We start from the raw sequence: 23809 nt of genomic DNA, 5'->3' as shown, positions 1-23809 counted from the left end.
GCTTTTAGCGTATGGTATTATGTTGTACTAGAGTGTCAGTTTTTTCATGTTCTGTTCGTTCGTTCGTCACTTCTGATTCCTTATCTTCCCTTCAATTCTGATATGAATTATTTAACTTTAGCATATTGATTTTATTTTGAACACAATAAATAAAGTTTGGGATAGGAAGTATTATTATTCTGACATATGCTACCAAAAATTTTAGTTGTAATATTTTTCTTTTTTTTTGATTTTTTGTTTTTTTTATTCCATTTTTATATACTGTGTGCTATTCGTTAGCTTCCGTTTTTGTTAGCTGTATTTTAAAAACAATATTATTTAAGCATGGCTTTCATTCATTTTACTTCCTGTTCGAAAACTTTGAGTATCAGATATGGTAAGTAGTTTTATACAAAAGAAACAGGTACTTACTCTCGTTCTAAAACTAATATTTGGAAGCATTTTGAAAGCATGCATAAAATCTAGCGTCATTATCCTTTATGTTCTGTTGAAGTCAATAAAGATTTATTTGTTTGTTTGTTGGGATTTAACGTCCGAGCAGCAATATTTCAGCTATATTCAGACGATGAACATGAAATTCATGACAAAATGAACATGAAACGATGATGAAATGAAAAAGGTATGGGAAACAAGGACAATGGGGTCGACAAATTTTGATTGCCACTAGAAATAGGGAGAGGTGGGTAGGGTCGGGCAATTTAGCCTCCTGTGGCGGAGCCCTATGGTTCCTACTCCGGGAGAATACCACAGTAGGGTTCTTTAATGTGCAAGGAACGCGGCGTCTTTCCCAACACGGTGCACCACTATGGTTTGCGGTCAGGTTTTCCGTATTATAGCCTTACAACCCCAGCATGCAACACGCCAGGGGTACCCCATTCCACCACCTGGGGCACACATCCCAGATGCTCTGTGGGCAAAGTGCCCTAGCCCCCGGCTAGGGTTCTGAGCACTATTTAATCGCCTTTTACGACAAGCTTAGCGCTGCTGCAGGCCTATTCTTTTAACACCCGGACCTGCACGGGGCAGGTCAATAAAGAAGGAAACTCTAATAAAGAAGAAGACTCTAATAAAGAAGAAAACTCTATATACTCGAATAAAACATCACGGAACTCTTTCAGTCATGTAAGAACCATTAAATTTCAGTCTTGAATTTCAATGCAAAATAAATTTCATAAACTATTAGTTATATTCAATTAATAGCTTAAAAACGTAAAAAATCATACATACCATAAAATGATAAAGACAAGGAAGTAATCCACGCCATAGCTATACTACGCATATATAATACCATTGTTATAATTTAGGATCGTATTTCTCAGACTATCGAATATTTTCCAGGTAAATATTCTCCGTCCAAATTACGTGATTTGTATTTTAAGACACAGAATTCGTCTTTTTAAACACAATATGGTAGTATTCAATAAACTAACGTCCTCTTTTAATGAAAACTATAGTTAAGGAACAAGTGTTATGCAAACAATTGAGGTTCATGTGAATTAGTTCTTGAAATAGTGCTATGAGTTAATAAGTGAATTAAGTGCTTTACAACATATGAAGGATTTCTATTGCAATTATATTGTTCTGGATTAACTGCACTGGTATTCCTAATTTGGGAATAAATGTAATTTTAATTGTAATTTTTTTTTGTGATATAGTTTTGGATTCAGTGCATCGAGTTTGATTTAAAGAGTAATCAAGGGAACCAAGGTTATAGCAGTATGATTTGGAGTTATACGTGCAAAGATTTTTAATGAAATTTTAGATTTGGATTAAGTGTTATTTACATTGAAACTTCTTTGGATTATGTGCATTTAATATGTAGTTGGGGATTTACGTGTAGTGCAATATTTTCGATGAATTTATAGATGTTGATTTAAATCCTTTTTTTCTGAAATTGTTGTGAATTATTAAAAAGCAATGGTTTTCATGAACATAATATGTAGTTTGAGATATTGAGTATTTTTTTTTAAGACAAAGCTTTGGATTTATTACTATTTTTCATTGGAATTACAGCTTGGGATCAAGTGCAATACCTGGAATTAAATGGAGAATATTTCTTAGTTTAATGGTCATTGTAATTGTTGCTCAGGATTGTGCTATGATTTACAGCTCTGAGTGATTTATGTGAAAAAAATGTTTGTTGGATTAATATTCACTGATACTTAGTGCTTTTAAATTCCATCAGAACTATATATACATGTACATGTATATCTTAAATAGTACAAAAAACATGTAAGAAATTTACAAGAATCTGAACTACAGATAAAGTAGATACTGTGAAGGAGTATATCTCAACCCATATAATTCACACAAATAAAGCCAGTATTAATATGATTCAGATATAAGATGGAACAATTCAAATGAATAGCATCATATCATTGTAACTTCAAGTCATTGTTCATTTCATTAAAGACAGTGTTACAGTTTAAGTTTATTGATAATTGCCACTTCATATTTGCTGTTAACTTTGAGGCCTGTGAGTTTACAGCTTTTGTTCTTGGAAAAATATTAACTGCCGAAAATCTTGTTTTTAGGAGAGTCTACTACATTTAAGCAGAAATGACACAGGGATATCTATTAAATAACTTGATCTTCCATTTCTATAAAATTCTCAGGACATCCATTGTAGGTAATGTTATTATGCACCCGCTTCGATTTGAGTGTATTTGGTGTTTCCGTTAGCGTTACAGGAACTTTGTTACTGGCATAGAGACGGCGCGTAGTATATTTCTGGGGACTCAATAAACAATCATGAAAATAATGTACATGTATTTGTTAACAAATGTGCAAATATGCAGGTATGTGAACACATTTTGGGATGGGTATTTTGTATAGAAGCCTTTCGCGAGCAAAGCTTACTGTTACTCTAGTGTTAAGAGAGGCTCAGTAATTCGAGTCTCAGTTAATTTGGCGTTCCATTGTCTATATGAAACTTGGCAATGTTTATCCAAAAATACCATTGAAATGAATAGATGTACATAATGCTAAACAGTATGATCGGTAGCAATGAGTCAAGTCGAGAAACTGGCTTGTAAACATGACGTATTTTGGATGTAATGGCTTCCAACTTTCCGGTTCTTACCCTGATTTTGTCATTTGTTATACGGGCTTCCCTTTTCACTATTCCTTTTGACCACTGCCTTGATTGTATTAGTTAAGTGATGTTGTTATTACCCTTCGTTCATTCCATATACTTGACACTTGGTTGTGCATAAACAACATACTTAAAACCTATATATACGGATATATCCGATGTAAAGGAAAAAGGTAATTTAATAAGAAGCAATTTAAAATAAGGTAAACCTATTTGATCCGATATGCTAATGTCATTTTACCTACTATTATGTAACATTTCTCTAAATTACCTGAAAGATTTGATTTAAAACATTTGAAAAAACAAACGTAACATATATGTCATTTACAAATTAAACAGGACTCTCAATTTTGAAAAAAAAGGATAAACTATTGTATTGTTCATTCCAAGTTACAGTATATGTAGATCACAAAAAGCATAAAATAGTGCTTTTTTTTCTAAAACGGTAAACTGAGATGAATGGAAAGGGTTATTTTGAAACAAACAGAAATTAGGTTACCAAGACAACGGGTATGTTTTGAGGGGAAATTAGAACGAAGACGGAAAACTAAATTGAAGGAGGTTGAGTCACTCTAATGTGTTATTTTTACTTGTGTGAGGGTCCTGGAATAATTATTTAAACGTATGTTTATCTATATAACCCAAATTTACAACTTCTGGTCTACAAAATTTACTAGCTGTTGTATGCTACAAGAAGAAATGAGCACTTCTGGTCGAATTGAATATTTCCACATGAAAAGATGGACCAAACATCCAACAAAAGAAGTAAATTTGGTATTATTCTGAACTCGTATAAAACAGAAGAACATGCATCAATTTTTGAAACAAAATCGTTGCATTGGCTTATTTGATTTCTTTACAAATCTTGTTTTGTTATGATAGTTCACTGAAAATTATAAATTTGAAGTGCCTCCAGAAATACTAAAAGCTAACTATCCGGAGTGATGTAAGTTCAATCACGAGTTTTCGTTATGTTTGTTGTATCTGTCATTTGGCCAACATGTGCTGTAAAGCTGATGTAAAGCAATTCCTTATCCAGTTGATGAAATGCTGAGTACTATATACCGCCATTTCCAAAACCGTTATGATCAATACAGAAGATTATTTTTGGTAAGATGTATTTGTCCACTATCAAAACTGTGTACAACTACATATCTTTTTTTTTCTTTCTGCAGCTATTCAAGAAAGGAAAAGTTTATAGAGTTCCTAAAATTCACCAAAACCGAATTCCTCAAGATCACCAAAAATGCAGAAATCAGGTATGTATAATTATGGCCTTATTTTTGTATATTTACTTTATCTTTCAGTTAAAAACTGGTTCTTTTGGGGTATGTTTACAAAATTGAAATGGGGATGCCTTGTCCAGGTTCTTCAGCAGTCATCCGAAAGTTAAGACATTTGTAAACATTGAAAGAAAAGTTGGTTGGCTTAAAAATCATGAGGTCAAGCGATTCTTCTATTTCCTGGGATTAATTCTGGTGCTACTAAATGAATTCAACACAATATTTCAGGGAATTTAAAATCTACATATGATGAGGTAAGCTAACCACCCTAGCATGAAACTTTTATCTTACAATTATTTCATTGTATTTTCAAGCTGATGCAAGAACTGTGGCAATCATTCATGACTACATAAAAAAAAACTGCTTAGAACATTTCTTCTGAATAATGTTAAGACTGATATACGTTTTCAACACCTACATTGTAACAGATGTGCCATTCATGGAAAGATGTAACCAGTATGAGAATGACAACATTGCTGTTGGGATGGAGTGCAGAACATATATAGCAGACCGCATAGATGAGTTGGATCTATCTACCTTGAGCCTTGTTTATGTATGCTGTGAAATATACTCCTTATAAATACCTCCTAATTGTGGTAAGTCCTGTGAATTTGCCATTAATAGCATTTATTTGCTTATTTACCCTCAACTTCAAATGCATGTGATATTCAAATTCTCAAAATCTTACATTCTTTTTCAGTTTAATAGTTGGTGAAACGATTCCCAAATGGAACAGAACCATCAAAACTGGAAGAATTTGATGACTATATGGCGACAACAATGAATGGGTTTTCATCTGCAGATGATGAAATACACTCATTCTGGAGCCAGATGGGTGAAGTGAGAATTCCAATCACTGAAAATTTGACTTTTTTCCGTGCTAGTTTAATTGGCCAACTGCATTTGTCTTACTAACTAGTAATGCAGACTCTGAGAGAATATTCTAAATCATAAAGAAGATTCAAATTTACATTATGTCAGAATTAAAGAATGATACAATCTGCAGCTTGATATTGACAAGCAAAATAAAAACCTCAATAGCCATGAATACATACCCATTGAAAATGAGCTAAAGGCAGCTGAAAAGGTTGTTACATTGTATGCTAGACCGAGCATCACTTCTGTGAATTACAGGTATAATTCAAATTGTTGATTCATTTCTATATATCATATATTGTTTTTATTTATAAATATCTTGAATTCCTCTGTATTATAATATAACATAACAAATTATGTCGATAAATGGGAGAGGTCTCCTGCTATCAATCATAAAATTGAAGGAGATCACCGCAAAAGTAAAGTAGTATAACAATTACAACATAATTTTGTGGATGTATAAAGCGCTTAACACGTATGGGTCTTGTTTTCGTACCGTCTTCACCTATCTTGGAAGTGAAACAAATAGTGAAACATTTATGGCGATAGTTTGCAGTTTAACTATCATTATATCTTTTGTTGATCATCGGAAATTATGAACACCATTTATGAAATTAAAATGTCACAAATCTTTTAAAATTGTATTTTGCTGTTTTGTCGCGAATCAATATTATTCATATCAATTTTCCCTAGTAGTAGTAGAACATCATTTTTGAGATAAGATTACAATTGTATATCCATCCATCCTTACACTTTTGAGGAAGCTATCTGAAACCTCAAAATTGCATGACAAGTTTTCGATGGAAATTGATGGAAATTTGCAGGACTTTGTCATAAAGAATAACACATGCTGTTGCTTTTGGTGGAAGTTTGAAGATTAGTAGCTCGGTGAGCACGCAACTGTATAACGATCAACGAGTTTATAATGACGACCTTAAAACTTATATAGTGGTGACCTACTAGTAATATTACCTTGTTTTTGTAGTCTAATTATAAGCAATTTAGCACAGTACAAAAAATCTGCATAGTTACGGCAAGCTCTGGTATAACATATGTGCTATGATATTAAAACGCAAGTGCTAAAGGAATGTTGCCACAAATGAAAGGAAAATTGACAATACGGAATGCAGTCAACGCATTTGTCGTATACTGAGGTCACGAGTTTTCCTTTTCTTTCAATCTTAAGAGTAGGTCAAAATATGAGGCTGACTTCATAGTGTCCTTTAAAGATATAAAAATATGTTTTTAAGACAAACTTCTTTATCAAGCGGAAACTGTGAACATAATATTTGATTAAACGATGTTACTTCTTTCAGATAAGATCAGCTAAAATCATCCTTAATAATGAAGCAATGGTTCAGCCAATTGCGAAGTACAATTTGTTCCCATTTGAATTCCGACGGTCTATTGAAAAACGCGTCTACATTCGATGTGTCTTAATCAAACACCAGTGATCCTTTATTTAAATATGCATGTGTTCTTTATGAAATGACCTGGTACTTTTAAGGACAAACTGCCTTCTGCACAAAGACAATTTATACTAGTTGAACTCACTGAAGTGTAACAGGCACCGTGTGACCCCCTGAATCCGCCAAAGGAGAAGAAAGATTGTTCGTTTTGTTCATTTGTATGACTAACATGTCATCATTATGATATCAGTTACCCACGGTCTACCTCCAGTAATGTGCCACCTCATAGTTTGATCGGGACAGATCATTTAGATGTTATTAATTTGATCCTCCATCCTACATAATAACATCTAAATGATCTGTCCCGTACTACCATACATCGTGTAGTACGTTACAGCCCTAGATTAATCCTACGAGGAGGAATGACCCGGCCAGCGAAAGCTATATTTTTATATAGCCTAGCTGGCCGAATGGTCTAAGGCGCTGGACTTTGTACAGGCGGTGTTGCCATAGATGTCACAGGGGTACGAGTTTGAGTCCCGCGGTGGGAACGACCAAAAATGTGACAGTTCTAACATCGTTGGGAATTTTTCAGACCTTTAAATATATATATATATATATATATACAAAGTCTAAAGGAATCTGCCGACCAGCAAACTTAATGGGGTATCGAATCGTCGAGTCATGACGATGCAGCACAAACAAATAAATTGTATAAGTCTAAAGGATTGTACAACAATACCGATAAAGACACTATAAATACACTTTAATATAATATATATATAAAATTGTATATAAATATATAATATATGCCTTATTATATAGTTAATAAACAGTCAAAGGATTCTAGACACAATTGTTTACTACAAGTTTTCAAGTTAAAACAATTTTTTTTTCCTGTCAGCATATATTTAGAGGATTATTTTGCTTATAATATGTAGTATATTATTATATTACAATTAAAAAAGAGAAAGAACTACATTTTTGTTAGGGGAGGGGGTGTGTGTGAAGAAGAAATAAAAATACTGACAGGAAAATTAGATTATTTAAAATATCTATAAACTGTCTTACATCCCAAACCAACTTGGATAAGATATTGAATTTTATCTGAACATAACTCCTCATATGAAAAAACGAAGTACTGCAATAGGTAGTTGATACAACAAATCTGAGTTAGCATCATGCATATCAAAATGTCAACATTAGATTAACTATGGGCGTTTTTACAGTAAACATCACATAAAACAGGATGTTTGACAGTTTCTTTGGTTTCAAAGGAGTTCAAATGGGAACTCGGAACAGAAAGATGGTCACCATATCACTATATACCAGTAACTCCCCTTTTTGGTGGGGTATAATTATCTATAAATCAAGATTTTGACTGATAGATGGAAACCATTAAACATTAGAATTACTTACTGTGACTTAAAATTGTAGGGTACTAACTTTCATGAATTTCATGGTTTCCCAACAAAATAATATATTCTATTTATTTGTACTATGGGAAAATCAAACCAACAATTTAAGAATCCAATAAAATTGATATCCATAAATAAAAGTACTTTCACAGTATTATATACCTGAACTCATCAATATTTTGCTTTTATTTGTGACTCGTTTTTTGCTCATTCATACCTGTTAACATTTGGAACAGCTCGTGTGGGAGATTCTCCGCCATTAAAACTGTCTCATACAAGAGATGTTAACATGAAAGATATTTTTTTATATACATATTCAAAAAAATATTATATTTCTAAGAAAATATGGCTATTTTAACCATTTATAAATTTTATGTGGGAGATTCGAATGGTTTCATTGATTTTGTGGGAGTGTCAGAGGGTTAACAGGTATGTTAAATAAATGAAAAAATATATTTCAAGTAAAACAAAAATAAACAATGTGTTACCATCAGCTTAAGACAAACGTTGTAATTATAAATCAGCATGACAATGCCATTTCTGCAAAGTAAAAAGATAGAAATCATTCCATGAAAATAGATATGGAAATTTTTTTTTTGAACCAAACCCTTAAGTGTTTGTCAAAATATTGCCAGCAATACATAAACAGCTGACATAAAAGTGAGTATAAATTCAGACATTCCATCAAGAGATCTTCATTTCCTGCCCAAGTTGGCTCATGAGGAGTTCTTGAACCTCTCTATGAAAATTTTGTCTATCAATCCTACACCTTCTTACTTTGTGCTTGTTGATGGACCTGTTTCCTGAAAAGAAGACATACAAGATCTTAATTTAATTGCATGGTTCCTTTTTATCATAGATGTGTCAAAAAGGTGCAAAACCATTTTACATCACAGTCAAGCAAAAAAAACGTAGAGTCTCATACTTTGTTGTGTTATGTATTCCTCAACTCATACTAGACACACAAAATATGAAATTAATACTAAAAGTGCATACAACTTATGCCCCATCCATGTACACACACATTTGAAATCAATCTGTCCATTTTTTGACAAAAAAATTCTCCATTATTCCATAAATAGTGAAAAACAGCAAATTCCCACAAAAAGTTGATATTGGACAGGAACCAAAACAGCTTAAAAAGTTGCTTCATAAATATGAAGCCATGTATCAAATTTGAAATCGGATAAGTATCAGTTTTTGTCTGATTTTAACTTGGATTATTACCTAAAAATATACTAACATCATAAACAGGATTGGATCTTTTTATACCTCTATAGAAATTCGATTTTTTTTCAATAGTAATCATGTTCCATGAACAAAAAATCTCATTCCAATCACTAATATCCATGAGTTAAAAGTGGTGGGGTAATCATAATCAGTAATTGTAAGCCATTATATTTTCATGATTAATAAGTAATCATGTGTAATCGATTACTGGGTAAAAAGGTAATCATTTATCGAAGTAAACATTTTAATTGATTTTAGTAACTGAAAATTGACTGTGACTATGATCCATTTTATTGAAAAGATAATAGTGGTTTTATCACGCCAATTAAATTTATATTCCCCTTTGTCTTTTTTCCTGCTACTTATTTACCACTGATAAGGATTTTTCTATTAGTTTATTTTGGTAATTTATTTGCCAAATCCTCTATGGTATAATATGACATAAAAAATTGCAAGACAAATGGTGAATATACAGCATTTTGTCTTTATTTGTAAATCATTTTATGAAGAAACCAAGTTAATAGAATTCTACATTTTAAATCATAATCATCATCTTTTTAAAAAAAATTGTTTCAGAGAAACAAGCTTTTTTCCCATTAAACCTAAAATACATGTAATGTGTTATATGTATGTGTAAACCTTAATTTAATTTAAAGAAAAAGAAGATTGGAATAACCTCAAGAAAGAATAAAATAATGAACATATTAATCAATGCTATTGTTTATGATTTGCTTTCCTTTAGGCTTTACAATTGTTAGACAAATTTTGTCACCTCACTTAAACAGACAATTCATTAAAGTGAAATACACTTGGTTTACTAATAAGAGTGAATAAATTATTTTGATGTAAATGTCAATATACAACTTTCAAGAGTCGTGATTATCACACAACTGAAATTATTTAAGTAATACACAAATAATTTTTTTTCTGCTTTAAAATTATATAAATTATTTTGCTAAATATGTCATTATATTGCCAATACCAAGGAAATGAGTGTATTTCATTTTTTTATGTGTGGAAATATCTGAAGTAATCATATGTAATAATGAAGTTATCATGATTACTTTGACAAAAGTAATCAAATGTAATCAATTACATTGCAAATTATCAGTAATAATGTTGTAATTAATTACATTTTTACCCCATGTACACATGATGTAATCGATTACATTTGAAAGTGATCTGCCCCAAATTTATATTATAGATTGTATATAAAATTGGCACTTTGTCAGTAATTGTTCTATTCGGTCGAGAAAGAGGTGATCTGTACATTGTAAAGGACAACAGTTGGCATATGTAGATAAAAAAATAACCTTTCTTAGTTGTAGCCCATTGGGTTTTCTTGTACATTTTGTGTGGGTGTTTCTAGAAAAGCAGAGGACGCTTACCCTACCGGTGCACCTGGTCCATGCTCCCATTTTTAGTGGAGTCTGAGTTAATCATTTGCTTTTGTTACTTTGTACATATGATTTTAGTCACTTTATGTTCTTTGTTGTGTATGTCTGTTTTCCATGTCTGGTCTTTGTCCCTGGATTACATTCTTTTGATTACCGCTATAACCTTGGTTCCCTTGATTACTCTTCCATCACCTCTACCACTTGTACTTTCTGAATTGCATATTAATTGGTGATTAAAAATTATTTATTGTAAGTAAAAATTGAATATGATGCACCAGCTCAGAAAGAGAATACCTCCGATTCAAATAGAGGAAAATATGTACACTTTAAGTTGGATTATCTCCTCTTACAGTGTGCACGTCAACTGTTGCTGCCCAACCTTCCAATCAAATTTGATAAAAATCCCTTTCGATTTTTAGGAGGAGTCTGTGCTTACAGGGAATGTGGAAAGTATAATACGGAGAGACCGGTTGGGGTGTTTTTTTTATTATGAATTACAAGTGAATAATTGTATAATATATTAATGATTAGTTGACTATGTTAATGATGATAAATTGTAAATAAATACTTATGAGTTGTATGTAAGAATGACAAGAAAATGTGAGTTGTATGTAAGAATGACAAGAAAATGTAAGTAAATTGTTTTGCTTACCGGGCTTGCAAGATTACTCTGGGACATAAAATCCCATGAAAATTTAGCTTCTTTTCCTCTGTTGTTATCATATACTGAAAAAAAAAAGAAATAAATTTAATTTTAAAATTTATCCCAACTAAGGAAGGATTGTATTCAAACTTCCAGTAATAATATTCAACTCAACAGATTCCCATATTTTTTTTCAGAAGGGGGCGAACACAAAAATAATGGAATGTGTGGATGGTTGAAATGCTCATAAATCGTAAGTTAGTATGGAACTCAATTATATAATGCAACTTTCACTGTCTCCATAAAATTCATGCTGTCGTTTTCAACAAATTATTTAGTACAGCTACATATAGCCATACACTATTCTGACATCTGTACAACCAAAATGAAATATACCTGTATCTGGATCTTTAGGTCTCAATGTTTCATTGCCATTAACACCTCTATCTGATTCAGTGGATTCATTATCCAAGCCACTGTTGAAATATGAAGATGAGTGTTTCCAACTATTGAATCTGCCTGGTATAGCACAAGAAAAGAAGCCCTGTTCTATCTGGTTTCTGTTAAAGATATACCTTAGAATATGATTAACTAAAATTTATTCAACACGAAAAATTTCTATACAGCGTGCCATTATTTGTTCCTGCCACAATGTGATACAGAACATAGATGTACAGAGTGCCAGTGCATCTGTTCATCCCACCTTGTATTAGCACTCTTCTGATTTTATTTCTTGACAGATTTTAATGTAAATATTTACCAAAGGTTGCTGTAATAATTCTTAAACAACAACTGGCTTAAATTTCAAGTTTTCTGCTTTTGATATTGAAATTTTTTTAACGATTAGTTTTGTAAATACCCTTATGCACACATGTGGTCCAAGTTGATTTAGATTAATTTTGTTTACCAAAGGATACTGCCATGAATCACTTAGACTAGTAAAAAAAAGCAATGATATTGGAAAATGATGTGAAAAACCTCCAATTGAAATTGAGTTTTCTATTTGAAAGATCTCTAGCGACTACACTGTTTACCAGGCTTTGTGTACACATTTGTCAAAATGTTAATGAATAGCGGTATTCATATACTTAATTTACAATCTAAAAAATCCTGTTTACCTATCGTAGTCATCATAATCATCATCACCATCTTCATGTTTAATCTTCTTTCCTTTTTTATAGTTAACACGTAGCACCACTACTAATACCAATATGATGAAGAACAATGGTACACCCACTCCTAAACCAACTATCAACGGGATTTTATCTGTACTTTGCAGTGATCTAAAAATATGAAAGAACCTTTAAAATAGTGAGCTTGCTCACATAATCGAAGTGCCAACATCCTACCAAATACAGAAAGAATCTTTTAAGCAGTTTCAGAGATTTTGCACTTTTGCCAATATGAACAGCTGAAAAAAGTCTTAGTCCCAAAACTCCTACAAAATTTGTCTATTCAAATTGGCAATATAATATTAACATGTTCTGCTTATTACAGTACATGCTTGAAAATATGGAAGGAATTCATCACACAGTTTAAAACGATTTGTACTCATAAGCATTTTGCCACAATGAATAGCTGAAAATAGTCTTAGTCCCATAACTCTTTAAAACTAGTGGAATCATTATGGTGGTATGGTATGTATATCTTCACCTTATAACAGCATATTCCACAAATTAGGGAAGGAATCCATCAAGCAGTTTCAAAGGAGCTGCACTCACAAAGAAGTGATGATTGATGGACCGAATGATAGACATGCAGACCAGTCAAGACAAACCGTCTGCATGCGTGGGATTTAATAATATAAATAATGACATTAAATTTCCTATAATCATAATAATGGACATTCATAATCAGCTGGCACCTTTGTCTGTGTAAAACATCCCATTGCACTAAAGAGAAAAAATTGTGGAAAAAATCATAGAGAGAACTTCCATTTATGATAACCAAAACATCATTAAGTTTCCTAAAAATATTGTGAGTAATGCTATGATGTATTGATGGAAAGCAGTACTCTACAATATTTCCATTAAAAGACGGGTGAATTAAAAGTGTTTAAATTTTAAACTTGTCATAATTGTTTTCCCATATCTGTACCTAACTAACAGGATACAGACCTACAGACTTTCCCTCTTCTCTCATTAGCGTAAACTAATTGGTGAAAATGGCCTAAATTTCTTTTAGTACATGTGTAATAGGAAATATGAATTTTTTTTAATTCTACATATTTCAACAATATGAAGCAAAATCTTATAAGAAAATGTTCCTGTCTTATTAATGAATGTTGAAGGTTTGGTTCTTCACAGTTTTTATTTCTTTAAATAGATAAAGGCTACATAAAAATAATTGTTTAAAAAAAAAACATTTTTGTAAAATCTTTACAAGATCTACTTTAATAGACTACTTACGCACAATAAGGTGTCTGGCTAGTATCTAGAGAACATTCTTGGTTGATTGGACAGGTGTTTAATTGATAAAATGCATCACAGATAGATGTAGATGATGTCATGTTAACTAGAATATATTAGACAATGACACAGTATAATATACACTGTAATATCTATTAAGTTCTCTGAACACATACTCTTGTCTGAATATAGCTGAAATATTGCTGCTCGGACGTTAAACCTCAACAAACAAACAAACTGAACACATACTCTATCTTTCTTCCATTTAATGTCACAAAAATCACAGTATGTTAAGATTGTTTTATTTAATTTTATCTTCTAAGTATTATTTGTTCAGGACCAGCAATATTTGTGAATTTTGAAATAGAAATATTAGACTGGACTGACAGAATATCTTAAACAACGACCTAAGGTTTATCAGTTTCGTGATACATAGCATACATCTGTTCTTGTTTAAGCAGCATATCAGAATTCGAAATACCATAACAAGAGGTTTTTATCATGAATGAAATAAAGAACAGACATACATGCATGTGTAAAGTCTGTAGTGAAATCGAATGCCATCAATGCCTAAAGGCAAGGGAAACATGAACAACAAAACAAGAAACCCCAAAAAATCTGAACTTTTAAAAAGATATTTCTGACTTTTATTTTTGACTTAGAAAGGGACATATCCATAAATTATACTAACCACTATTTCCACTGTCAACTGTCAATACAGAATATGCAGCATTCACGTTTTTTCCTCCAATATTAACAGTTCCACCTTTCAGGAGATTGTTGCTGGCAGCTATAATATTATTCTGGCTTCCACCACTATTTTTGTTCAAAACAACAGTATGATCTGCTATCAAACTTCCTATGCTAAAAAAATCATTATGGTTAATGTAAATGTTATAAATGTCAATTCTTATTCTGTATACTGTTGGTCCTGAATAACCATCACCATGAGTTCTGTCATTATTGGACCATAAAAAACCCAAAAAAACAAAAACAAAAATCAGGAGTTACCACTGTTCAAAATTGTCAAGCCAGCATTGTGTTATAATGTAAAATAAAATATAGTTACCAAATTTAGAAGTATACAAAAAGATGTTTTATTGTGTAATAAAATGTTTTGCAGGGCCCAGCTTGATACAACCGCAGAGGTCGAACCCTGGGACAAGTATGGACACATATCCATTCGAACTTGTTACAGCTTTTATTTTTTGATGGGATTAGACATTTGACATAGGATAAGAATTTGACCCTTTTTTGGCCCCTTATTCCTAACGGGTTCTAGTCACAGCTTCGAAAATCAATTCCAAACTTTCTCTGAGGGTATGGCACTATGTGGTAGAATTTCAAATACTTAAGTTATCATCCAGAAATCAGAAAAAAAATGTTTCCAGTCCTTTGTGGCCCTCTATTCTGACTTGGCTCTAGTCACTACCCCAAAAAACAATCCAAGTCTCTTATTGAGATATGACAGCTTGTGATACAGTTGTAAAGAAACCCATTCACTTTTACTCAAGTTATTGTCTGGACCTCAAGAAAACACTTGTTTCTGGTCATAAACTTCTCGAAATGATTCAATTACTAATAGTCAACTTATTGTTAGTGTCTGGACATAAGGTATACGCTTATACTAGTCCATTTTAATACATAATCCTGATCAGTATAAGTTTGAACCCAAAAATCAATCCCAGCAATATAATAGATATCTATATGCTTATACTGGAATTATAATGATAAAGTTACAGTGACTTTCCTACAACTATGACACCCTTTTGTTACCAATCTACTGAACAATACAAAGGACTGACTAAGCTATTGTGACATTTAAACTGACCAGCTGCTTTTGTAAGAGTTGATGAATACTCACCTATGAATCTTTTCATAGCTAGCTACTGGTAATTTAAATCTGAAGCAGCTACCTGGGCCATTCTATTTTTCATTGGTGAGGGGAGTTCAAATTTAATAAATTATATTTTGTGTAGGAAAGTCACTGTAACTCCAATGACATGCATGTTGTTGGCCCCCTTTATTATTATCTACAGATAATAACAGGGACAATGAAGACATGTCATTTTACAACTGCATTTTTTTTTTGCGGTCATATAAAAAATACAATGTCACAATAAATATGGAATAGGTGACAAAGGACAGATGGCATCAAACCTTAAATTCTAACTATTGTATTACAAACTTACCAACTATACTCAAAACTTACATTATATTGTATAAAACAACCTTTACAAAACTGTCTTTTGTTGCTTTATTACTACTGTAGTATTTTTCTAGCTATAATGAAATAAGTGCTAGTTAAAATAAAGCTTCAATGCAAAACCTATATATATAGTAAAAATCTCTCCTTGGATCTCCCTGATTCCTGATTTATCTCCCTTAGACAGAGTAACCAGGGCCTTATCTACAGAGTAAAATTGGAAAATTTTCCCTCCCTGTATGTGCTCACTTCTCTCATTTGTCTTTGAAATGGGGACATTTTTTTAAAATATTACATAGACAAAAGTGTCAATATTGTTACAAAAACTTTTTGTCATCAATGTCTAGATTAGGCCCTGAGTTACCTCATCTTGGCATCATATAAAGGCTAAGGTGGACATATATGCTGCTTATGTTTAAATCATGTACTGGTTGAGGTAAGATTTATCAAAGAAAAATCAGTCTTCGAAATCAACTTTTCTGTAAACCAGAATATGTTTGCATTTTTATATCCTTAATATGTAACAAAGAATATAGACATAACATTAAAGGGTACTTTCAATATAAAGCAAGGATTTCTTTATTTCTAAATTCTAGGCAAGTAAATACTAATTATTAGTATACAATGATCTCAGAAATGAACTATAGCATTGGCATTGTCAATTGAGGAAAAAAAGTATCAGCAATCTTAAGGTAAATCCCAATTTAAACCAGGCCTGAGTTGAGTTATATGAGGTTGTCATTCAGGTAATGTTTCACAATCAACAATCGCATTGGTACAACCGTAAGTGTATAATCTTAGCCCCTATTTTCACAAAATATATGAACTAAATAAGGCATTGAACGGAATATCAAATGATACCCTGCCACATTACAAAAATATATTAGGGGTAAAAACAACTTAAAATGGCCATAACTTTTGTGCAAGTAATCCGATTAAACTTCAATTTGATCTTGACTTGTATTTTGATGATACTAAATAATTATGAAAATGTTGAAAAAAAACCTTTGATATCTTCTTAAGTTATCATCTGAAAACAACAGGGGATAGACAGACAGACAGAAGGACACAAAACTTTTCGGAGTGTATAGTTTTTAATTGATGAACAAAAGTTTAAACACACAATACTAAACATTATTGTACACTAAAGCTCAATATCATAAATACACAGATTATAATTATGCATTTGGCAACATCAGAATTAAAAAAGAAGTGTTTTTGTCCTATTTTTCATTATCAGATACTCAATTCAAAGAAATACAACTCTTTCCAATGGAAAGTAAATGTGTACACTAAATGGTAGTGTATTATAGATATGAAGTAGACATTCAATTTAATGGGAAGATGCCACATATTTACAAGAAACATAATAACAAAAAACTGAACAAAGCACCATGGATGAATACATTTTGGCTTCAAAACAATACAAAACAATTATTGGTCCACTTTTAAAAAGTGTATCCAGTAGATATACCGTCTTATTTTAATCACAAAGCAAATATAGCCTCTTTTGAAAAGATTAATCAGCACATTTAACAAAGAAACACTACAAAATGTAACATGACAAACATGAAGATGTACACATTGGGCTAAGGTATACCCCCACTCACATAGAAAGATAATATTGGACAGCCAAAAAAAAATCTTTTTTAACATTTGCCCCATCTATACCACACCAAGTTTGACCAACGGGTGGACAAGATAGTTCCAATATACCATAAATCATTTTAACCTATGTAGGTTTACCAGTGTTACTTACTCCTGATTTAGTTGCATCAAATAAACTTATATAAATCTTTGTGTTTTCATTGGTCAAATTATCATTTCCTTCCACTCTATAAGTAAGTGTTAGGACAACTCGAACCGTTACTTCAGCTGAAGGAAAAATTAAATTTAATTCATTTAAAGTTGTTAATGCAAACTCAGATTCATATTAGACATAATACATTATCCTATTATTGTTAGCTATTATAGTCCAGATCTGGATTGAGTGTGTAATAAATCACAAATACAAAATTTTCTAAACATTTATACATGAACAAAAAACTATGCATGCAGTCCATGGAAGACCCAGTCAGTGGGTGGTACATGCCAAACAAGAAGTTGCACATGTTGTCATGCTGGGTAGATCCGTCACTGTATATTACAATAAGTTGATATTAGACAGCAACCAACATTGCTTACATTGTTACATCTATATAAAGCCATGCACCAAATTTGAAATACCATCTATTTTGGGGTATAATTTCAGTAATAAACACAGTACTGCTCTCTGAATCAGTGTGAATTTCATGACAAAACAATTTGTCTCTACAGGTGTTGATAAGAAAGACCATAGAAGTGATATTTGAGAAAAAGAGAAGTCAATGTTTTCAGCAAGCTTGCTGAGTGTGGGCCACTAAAGATGTACCTCTTCTTCATTTGGACTTATTATTTTAAACCCTTGGATAATCTTTCATGCTGTAATCTGATATTGATTATCTTCATTTATGTACATCCACAAGTGATGCAAAACTTTCTAATTAATTTCATCAAAATTCATTGAGCAGTATAGGAAAAATGTGCTTACAAGTAAAAGGATTTGTGATTAGATGCACTTACAAGAAATATTAATGAATAAACAGACAACTAAACAGATAGGATATTTACTTACTTGTATTTGGTGTGTAAGGAGTTATAGGTGGAGATTCTGAAATGGAAGAAAAAAATATCCGCAAAAATATACCGAAACATCAGCAGTGAGATGATTCAAATACATCAAAATCTAAAAACATGGCCTAAACATGAACACTTTAAACAGAGACGATCTACATACACAATGTAGCATTCAAGAAGTTACAAGACTTACCAGTGCAGGAGATATTTCCAAGTCCTTGGAATCCAGAGTTGCATGCGCAGTAGTAGCTACCATCTTCATTAATACAAGTAGCATTCTCAACACAGTGATGGCTACTGGTAATTAAACATTCATTGATGTCTAAAATAGCAACAGATTTTGTTTACTTAAATAGTGTTTTAACAAATTCATTTTGTCAGTAATACATTTGACAAAAGCAATCAAAACATGATAACTCCTCAAAAACTATTCAATACCACAGTCCATACGTTTGGAATGGGACATTACTTATGTACTGTTTGCAAAGACAATGAAAAGAAAGATAATATTAAGTTAAAAGAAAAAAAGGGTGCAGTAGATACAATACAACCTGTCTAAACCAAACCCTAAATGACGTAAACACCTTTCTAAACCAAACATTTTTAAGTCCTTATATATCAGTTTAAATGTGTAATAAACAAGAGTAAACAGTACACCTGGTAAAACCAGACAACTTTTACTTTTCAAAAGAGGTTTGGAATAGGCAGGTTCCATAGGCAGGTTCCACTGAGGTAAAACGTATACAGATGAGAATGTTAACTGAAAGTCCAAAGTTCAAGACAGTACATATATATTTTTTAAATTGCGTTCAAAATTGCATTGATTTTGTTACCATTAAGAAGAAAAAACTCTCCAAAAAAACTATAACAAGACGTTATGAAGCATTACACGAACAACACATAAGCACGGCATGTATACACTTCCCAATTAAAATGCGGTAGACATGACACTGTCGAAAACTGTTAACAATAACAGTTGACAGTAGACGTGATATTGTTAAAATGTGATAACATTAACAGTTTAGGTTAGTATTATATATTTGAATAGATTGAATTAGCTGACTAATTACATTTGGTTATATATTATGATTTTTACATTGAAAATTTGGTAATCAATGTCATTTTAGTGACTATCCACTGTCACCTGTTATCTTAAGTCATACGAATTTCATACATTTTACCACAATTATATGCTTCAATGCCTTACTCTCTCGAACTTTATCATAGGATAAAATTAATCAAACACAAAGTACTTTTAGAATTTATGTTGACAACACCTAAAGATATATTCTGCCCTAGTCCCTGTTATAAAATGTTACCTGTCGTTTAAAAGCCTTACTTCACGTCAACTAGAATTTTATTTTTATTTATCATTTTCACTGTAGATTTTTATATTTTCATATCTGATGTTTAAAATCAAGTAAATGTAAATGTAAATGATGAAGTAATTTAAATTAATGACTATGTCAACTAATTATGGCATGAACTAGGATAATATATAAATGCTTGTATGTTACATGACACTACACATTTTTAAAGCACAATGACAGTAAATTGTTGCAAAAATCATGGACAATTTAATAGAAAATTCATTTAAATTTTAGCATCATTATGTAATGGGAGAGCATGATTTGACTCCCAAAATTATACTCCGCCACCAAGGATCGAACCCTAGACCGCTCGGTAATAAGCCAGCGGCAAACCGATTCGCCTAAAGAATTAATCCTTTAGCCAAGTCAATTAAATGGCTATTTAAATCTCACTACCTACTACAACACAGGAATGCCGTGCTGCCACAATTTAAAACACGTCTTGGAAATTTTTTTCATTCTTTTAAGTTCTACTAAATTAGCCTTGCCACTCAAGACTGCAATAGAATGTGTATAAGGTTAATCGACAAGAGCTTAGTGTAGTTATTTTTAACAATTTGTTAAATTACATGATATCATACACCAACCCACCATTGTATAAAGTGTTTTTCAAGAAGCTATTGACGCAAGCGCAATTATAATATCCATTATTGTCGATACATGTTGTATTACAACATCTACACAAGGAGAGACATTACATTCATTGATAGCAGTATCCCTTTCCATCCAGAGTGGCATGTACATGTAAAACCTCCATTGGTTTCTTCACACTTGCCATTACTGGTACAGTTATGTGTATTGGAAGTACACTCGTGTATATCTACATGTAAGTTTCTGCTAAAAAGACATTTAGGAATTTCTACTGCATTTATATGATCTTTTTTTAATTTTTTTAATTAAGTGATTTGGAGGCAATCTTTTGTAATCTGTTGTAATCATCACATTGAAACTAATTAAAAACATCATATAACTAACTCAATGAAAACAAAATGACTTCTGACTAGCATTGATGTATACATGACTATTTATATATATATATGTGAATGTCCACTCCCAAACCTATGCTCCCTCAATTATACCATGCATCCAAATGAGTAGCATGATATGGAACAATCCAACTGGAAATGGAAGTTATAGTTCTGACATGGTAGTCAAATAGAGAAGTTACCATTTTTTAAAATATAAAGCATTACATTGAGTCTCAAATATAATTCAAAATTGTATAATTGTAAAAATAAAATGAAAAGGACATCATAGTTCACATTTCAAGGGCAATAACTCTCACAAGAAGTTGTCAGACAATTTTGATTCATGGATACTTTTGTAGGCCTTATCATAAAGATAATTTCATCTATTGAAAATTCTCTCTTTCTATTATAGTTTCAAGATATTGGCTGAAAACTGCAAGAACTGTCACGTTTCACCTTTCAAGGGCAATAACTCTAACAAAGAGTCGCCTGAAAATTTTGACTCGCTTAAGGACTTGTCATAAGGATCATATCATTAATTAATTTAATTAATTTTTTATGGCTGAAAACTAAAAACTGTCATTTTTCACCTTTCAAGGGCAATTACTGTAACAAGGAGTCGTGCAACACCTTTGACTCACTGTAAACTGTAGAGCTCTTCAAGCTGAAGAAGGAAGGCCACATTTAATTTCAAACATCTCTTAATTTTGAGAAATCAGAAGAAATTGGTGACTTGACCCCTGTGGTATAAAAATAGCAATGAATCACATGAATCACAAATTAAAATATCACAAGCAAAATAGCACCGATTTAGTGAAATTTATGTCTATCACATTTAGTGAAATCCCCACCAGAAAATATTAAGTTGCACCCATTGTTGTGCTAGAAATACCCAAAACTTACAACATTTGCCACATCTATATAAAGCAACACACCACATTAAAAAAGTATATAGTGCTACCAGAGAGTTTGTGATGAAAACTTTCTCTATCGTCCCATATATTTTAAAAAATGATGAAGCCTCACAAAATAGCAATTAAAATAGCTGACAACAAGTGCCCACTTTGTATGAAACTACATACCTAATTCGATTTTAATCCATACATTGTGTAATATCTACAGACAAATTAAGTCAATTGGAATGATGGAGTGATTGACAGACAAAATTAGAGGTCTATCACTCTTGGCCCCGCTGTGGTAAAACCCTGTACATTAGCCATGCACAACACATTCAGTTTATCATGCAAAACTCTTTACAGCCAAGACACAAAACAGTAATGAAAAAATCATTTATTTGACATTGACGTCAAATCTCAAAGTCACCAACCATGAAATACAGCACATCTTCTTCAGCTGATCTATCCCTACAGGTCAAATATCAAAAGCGTTCATTAAAAGACAAAAAAATAAAGTACTGACCATTTTTCATACAAACATCATTCATTTGACCCTGTAGTTAAAGTCCCACGTAAAAAGTTACCAACCATGGAAGATGACACATCATCTTAGTGATTCGTATAGGACATCCACCAGCCAGGTAGTGGCTGAGCCCTTGTGATGAATAGATGGACAAGGTAAGTAAGGTAATTAAAATATACTCTATGCATTCATTGAAATGGTTTCTTTTCAGGAACAGTCTTGTAAAACAAAACTGGAGGACGATATCGTATTTATAAGAAATTTTCTCATTAAGAACCTACTTTCATAAAGTCATGAATCTCATACACATACATAACCACAATTATTATTTTAGCAGAATTAATAAGGAACCCCATCACAAATTGTTATAGAAAAAAAACTTTATATTTATTTATAGCAGATAAATATTTTTTTTAAATATTTTTTTTTTATTTTAGAAAATGAGGTTTTGATGTAAAATATTTTAAAAATAATAAATGGTGCTCAATAAACTAGCATGATGCTTTCTGGAATGTAAGCCAAGTGAAACAATAAGAAATTGTCTAAATGAATAAAATCAAACAGGCGGACAGATTAACGGAGGCAAGGAATAATGGATAGACTGGTGTATGAACGGATAAGGTGATTCCTTATCCTTTTGTAAGATATCACCCACAGGGTAGGGTGTTGAAAAATGCAAATAAATTTTGATTTAATATGTATTCTAAGTAATCTAGTTCATGTATAAGAAATATTCCTCAAATTACATTTATTATACTGGGTATCATATTATAAACTTTAAATAATAGATAAAAAGTGTAAAACCTAGATAATAAATCAACTTTGTCCAATGTATAAATTATAAAATACATTGTCAATGAAAACAAGTTATAACAAGTTACCTTCACAAGTACCATCAGTCTCTTTCTGGTATCCTGTTTTACATATACATGTAAAGCTGCCATCACTGTTCTGACATTCAGAATTAGAGGTACAGATTGTTGCATTGAGGAAGCATTCATTAAGATCATCAGTACAGTTTGTCCCACCCCATCCACTGTTACATGTACAGATTCCGTTCACATTGTCACATGACTTGGTGTGTGCTGAATCACAGGAACAGGTTTCTGCACAGTTTGTTCCCCAGAATTTAGGATTACAAGCTGAAAGTTTAGTGATTCTCAAACATTACATAGAACTAGAGACACCAATGACTCTCAATTAATAACCTGAAATTCAATTCTTTGCCTTGTGAATATTTGATGTCATGTATAAAAGAATATATCAGCAACTGAAACGTTTTCTCTATCTGCTACAGTTCTTAAATTATGCCAAAAGCAATAAAAATGGCTATTTCATAACTTTAAAGAGCATAGGGACTCCTTAAAGGAATTGTTTCTTACTATAAATCATGAGTTTTTTTTCTAAGGATGATCACCAATTGAAAGTTATTC

The 23809-nt window shown here is 31.9% G+C and overlaps 2 protein-coding genes and 1 long non-coding RNA gene across 19 annotated transcripts in view; 1 reads left to right on the top strand and 2 right to left on the bottom strand.

The window, feature by feature from the left end:
- LOC148611779 (uncharacterized) overlaps positions 1–1351 on the bottom strand; it is a 49918-nt gene extending 48567 nt beyond the window's left edge. For all 3 annotated transcript variants that reach the window (XM_088592650.1, XM_088592651.1, XM_088592652.1), the window contains exon 1: positions 1228–1351. In XM_088592650.1, the coding sequence (XP_088448776.1) occupies positions 1228–1230 (3 nt within the window). In that variant the 5' untranslated portion in view covers positions 1231–1351. The remainder of the gene's footprint in view (positions 1–1227) is intronic.
- Positions 45–14758, top strand: LOC148611778 (uncharacterized). Of its 10 annotated transcripts, XR_015924201.1 has the most exons (5): positions 1366–2629; positions 4270–4353; positions 4806–4973; positions 5078–5511; positions 11548–14758. It is a non-coding gene; the product is annotated as an uncharacterized LOC148611778 (long non-coding RNA). The 10 variants fall into 10 exon arrangements; XR_015924198.1 differs by lacking the exons at positions 1366–2629; positions 11548–14758 and adding an exon at positions 45–376 and having other exon boundaries at positions 5078–5583; XR_015924204.1 differs by lacking the exons at positions 1366–2629; positions 11548–14758 and adding an exon at positions 45–376 and having other exon boundaries at positions 4692–4973; positions 5078–5583.
- The window catches only part of LOC148611777 (uncharacterized), a 71381-nt gene continuing 54979 nt past the window's right edge, over positions 7408–23809 (bottom strand). For 4 of the 6 annotated variants that reach the window (XM_088592641.1, XM_088592640.1, XM_088592643.1 and 1 more), the window contains exons 31-41: positions 23258–23518; positions 18813–18941; positions 18618–18653; positions 17724–17839; positions 15971–16041; positions 14450–14622; positions 13759–13864; positions 12469–12633; positions 11747–11910; positions 11360–11433; positions 7408–8883 (exon numbers count right to left, since the gene is read on the bottom strand). In XM_088592641.1, the coding sequence (XP_088448767.1) occupies positions 8854–8883; positions 11360–11433; positions 11747–11910; positions 12469–12633; positions 13759–13864; positions 14450–14622; positions 15971–16041; positions 17724–17839; positions 18618–18653; positions 18813–18941; positions 23258–23518 (1325 nt within the window). In that variant the 3' untranslated portion in view covers positions 7408–8853. The other 2 variants (XR_015924195.1, XM_088592644.1) reach the window with 2 other exon arrangements.

Source organism: Perna viridis, chromosome 7 (genome assembly GCF_037379345.1).
Source record: "Perna viridis isolate PV_CMFRI_1.1 ecotype Kerala chromosome 7, ASM3737934v1, whole genome shotgun sequence".
In the NCBI taxonomy this organism is placed as follows: domain Eukaryota; kingdom Metazoa; phylum Mollusca; class Bivalvia; order Mytilida; family Mytilidae; genus Perna; species Perna viridis.
The sequence above is the reverse complement of the archived record's forward strand: the minus strand, read 5'-3'. Positions and strand labels throughout refer to the sequence as shown.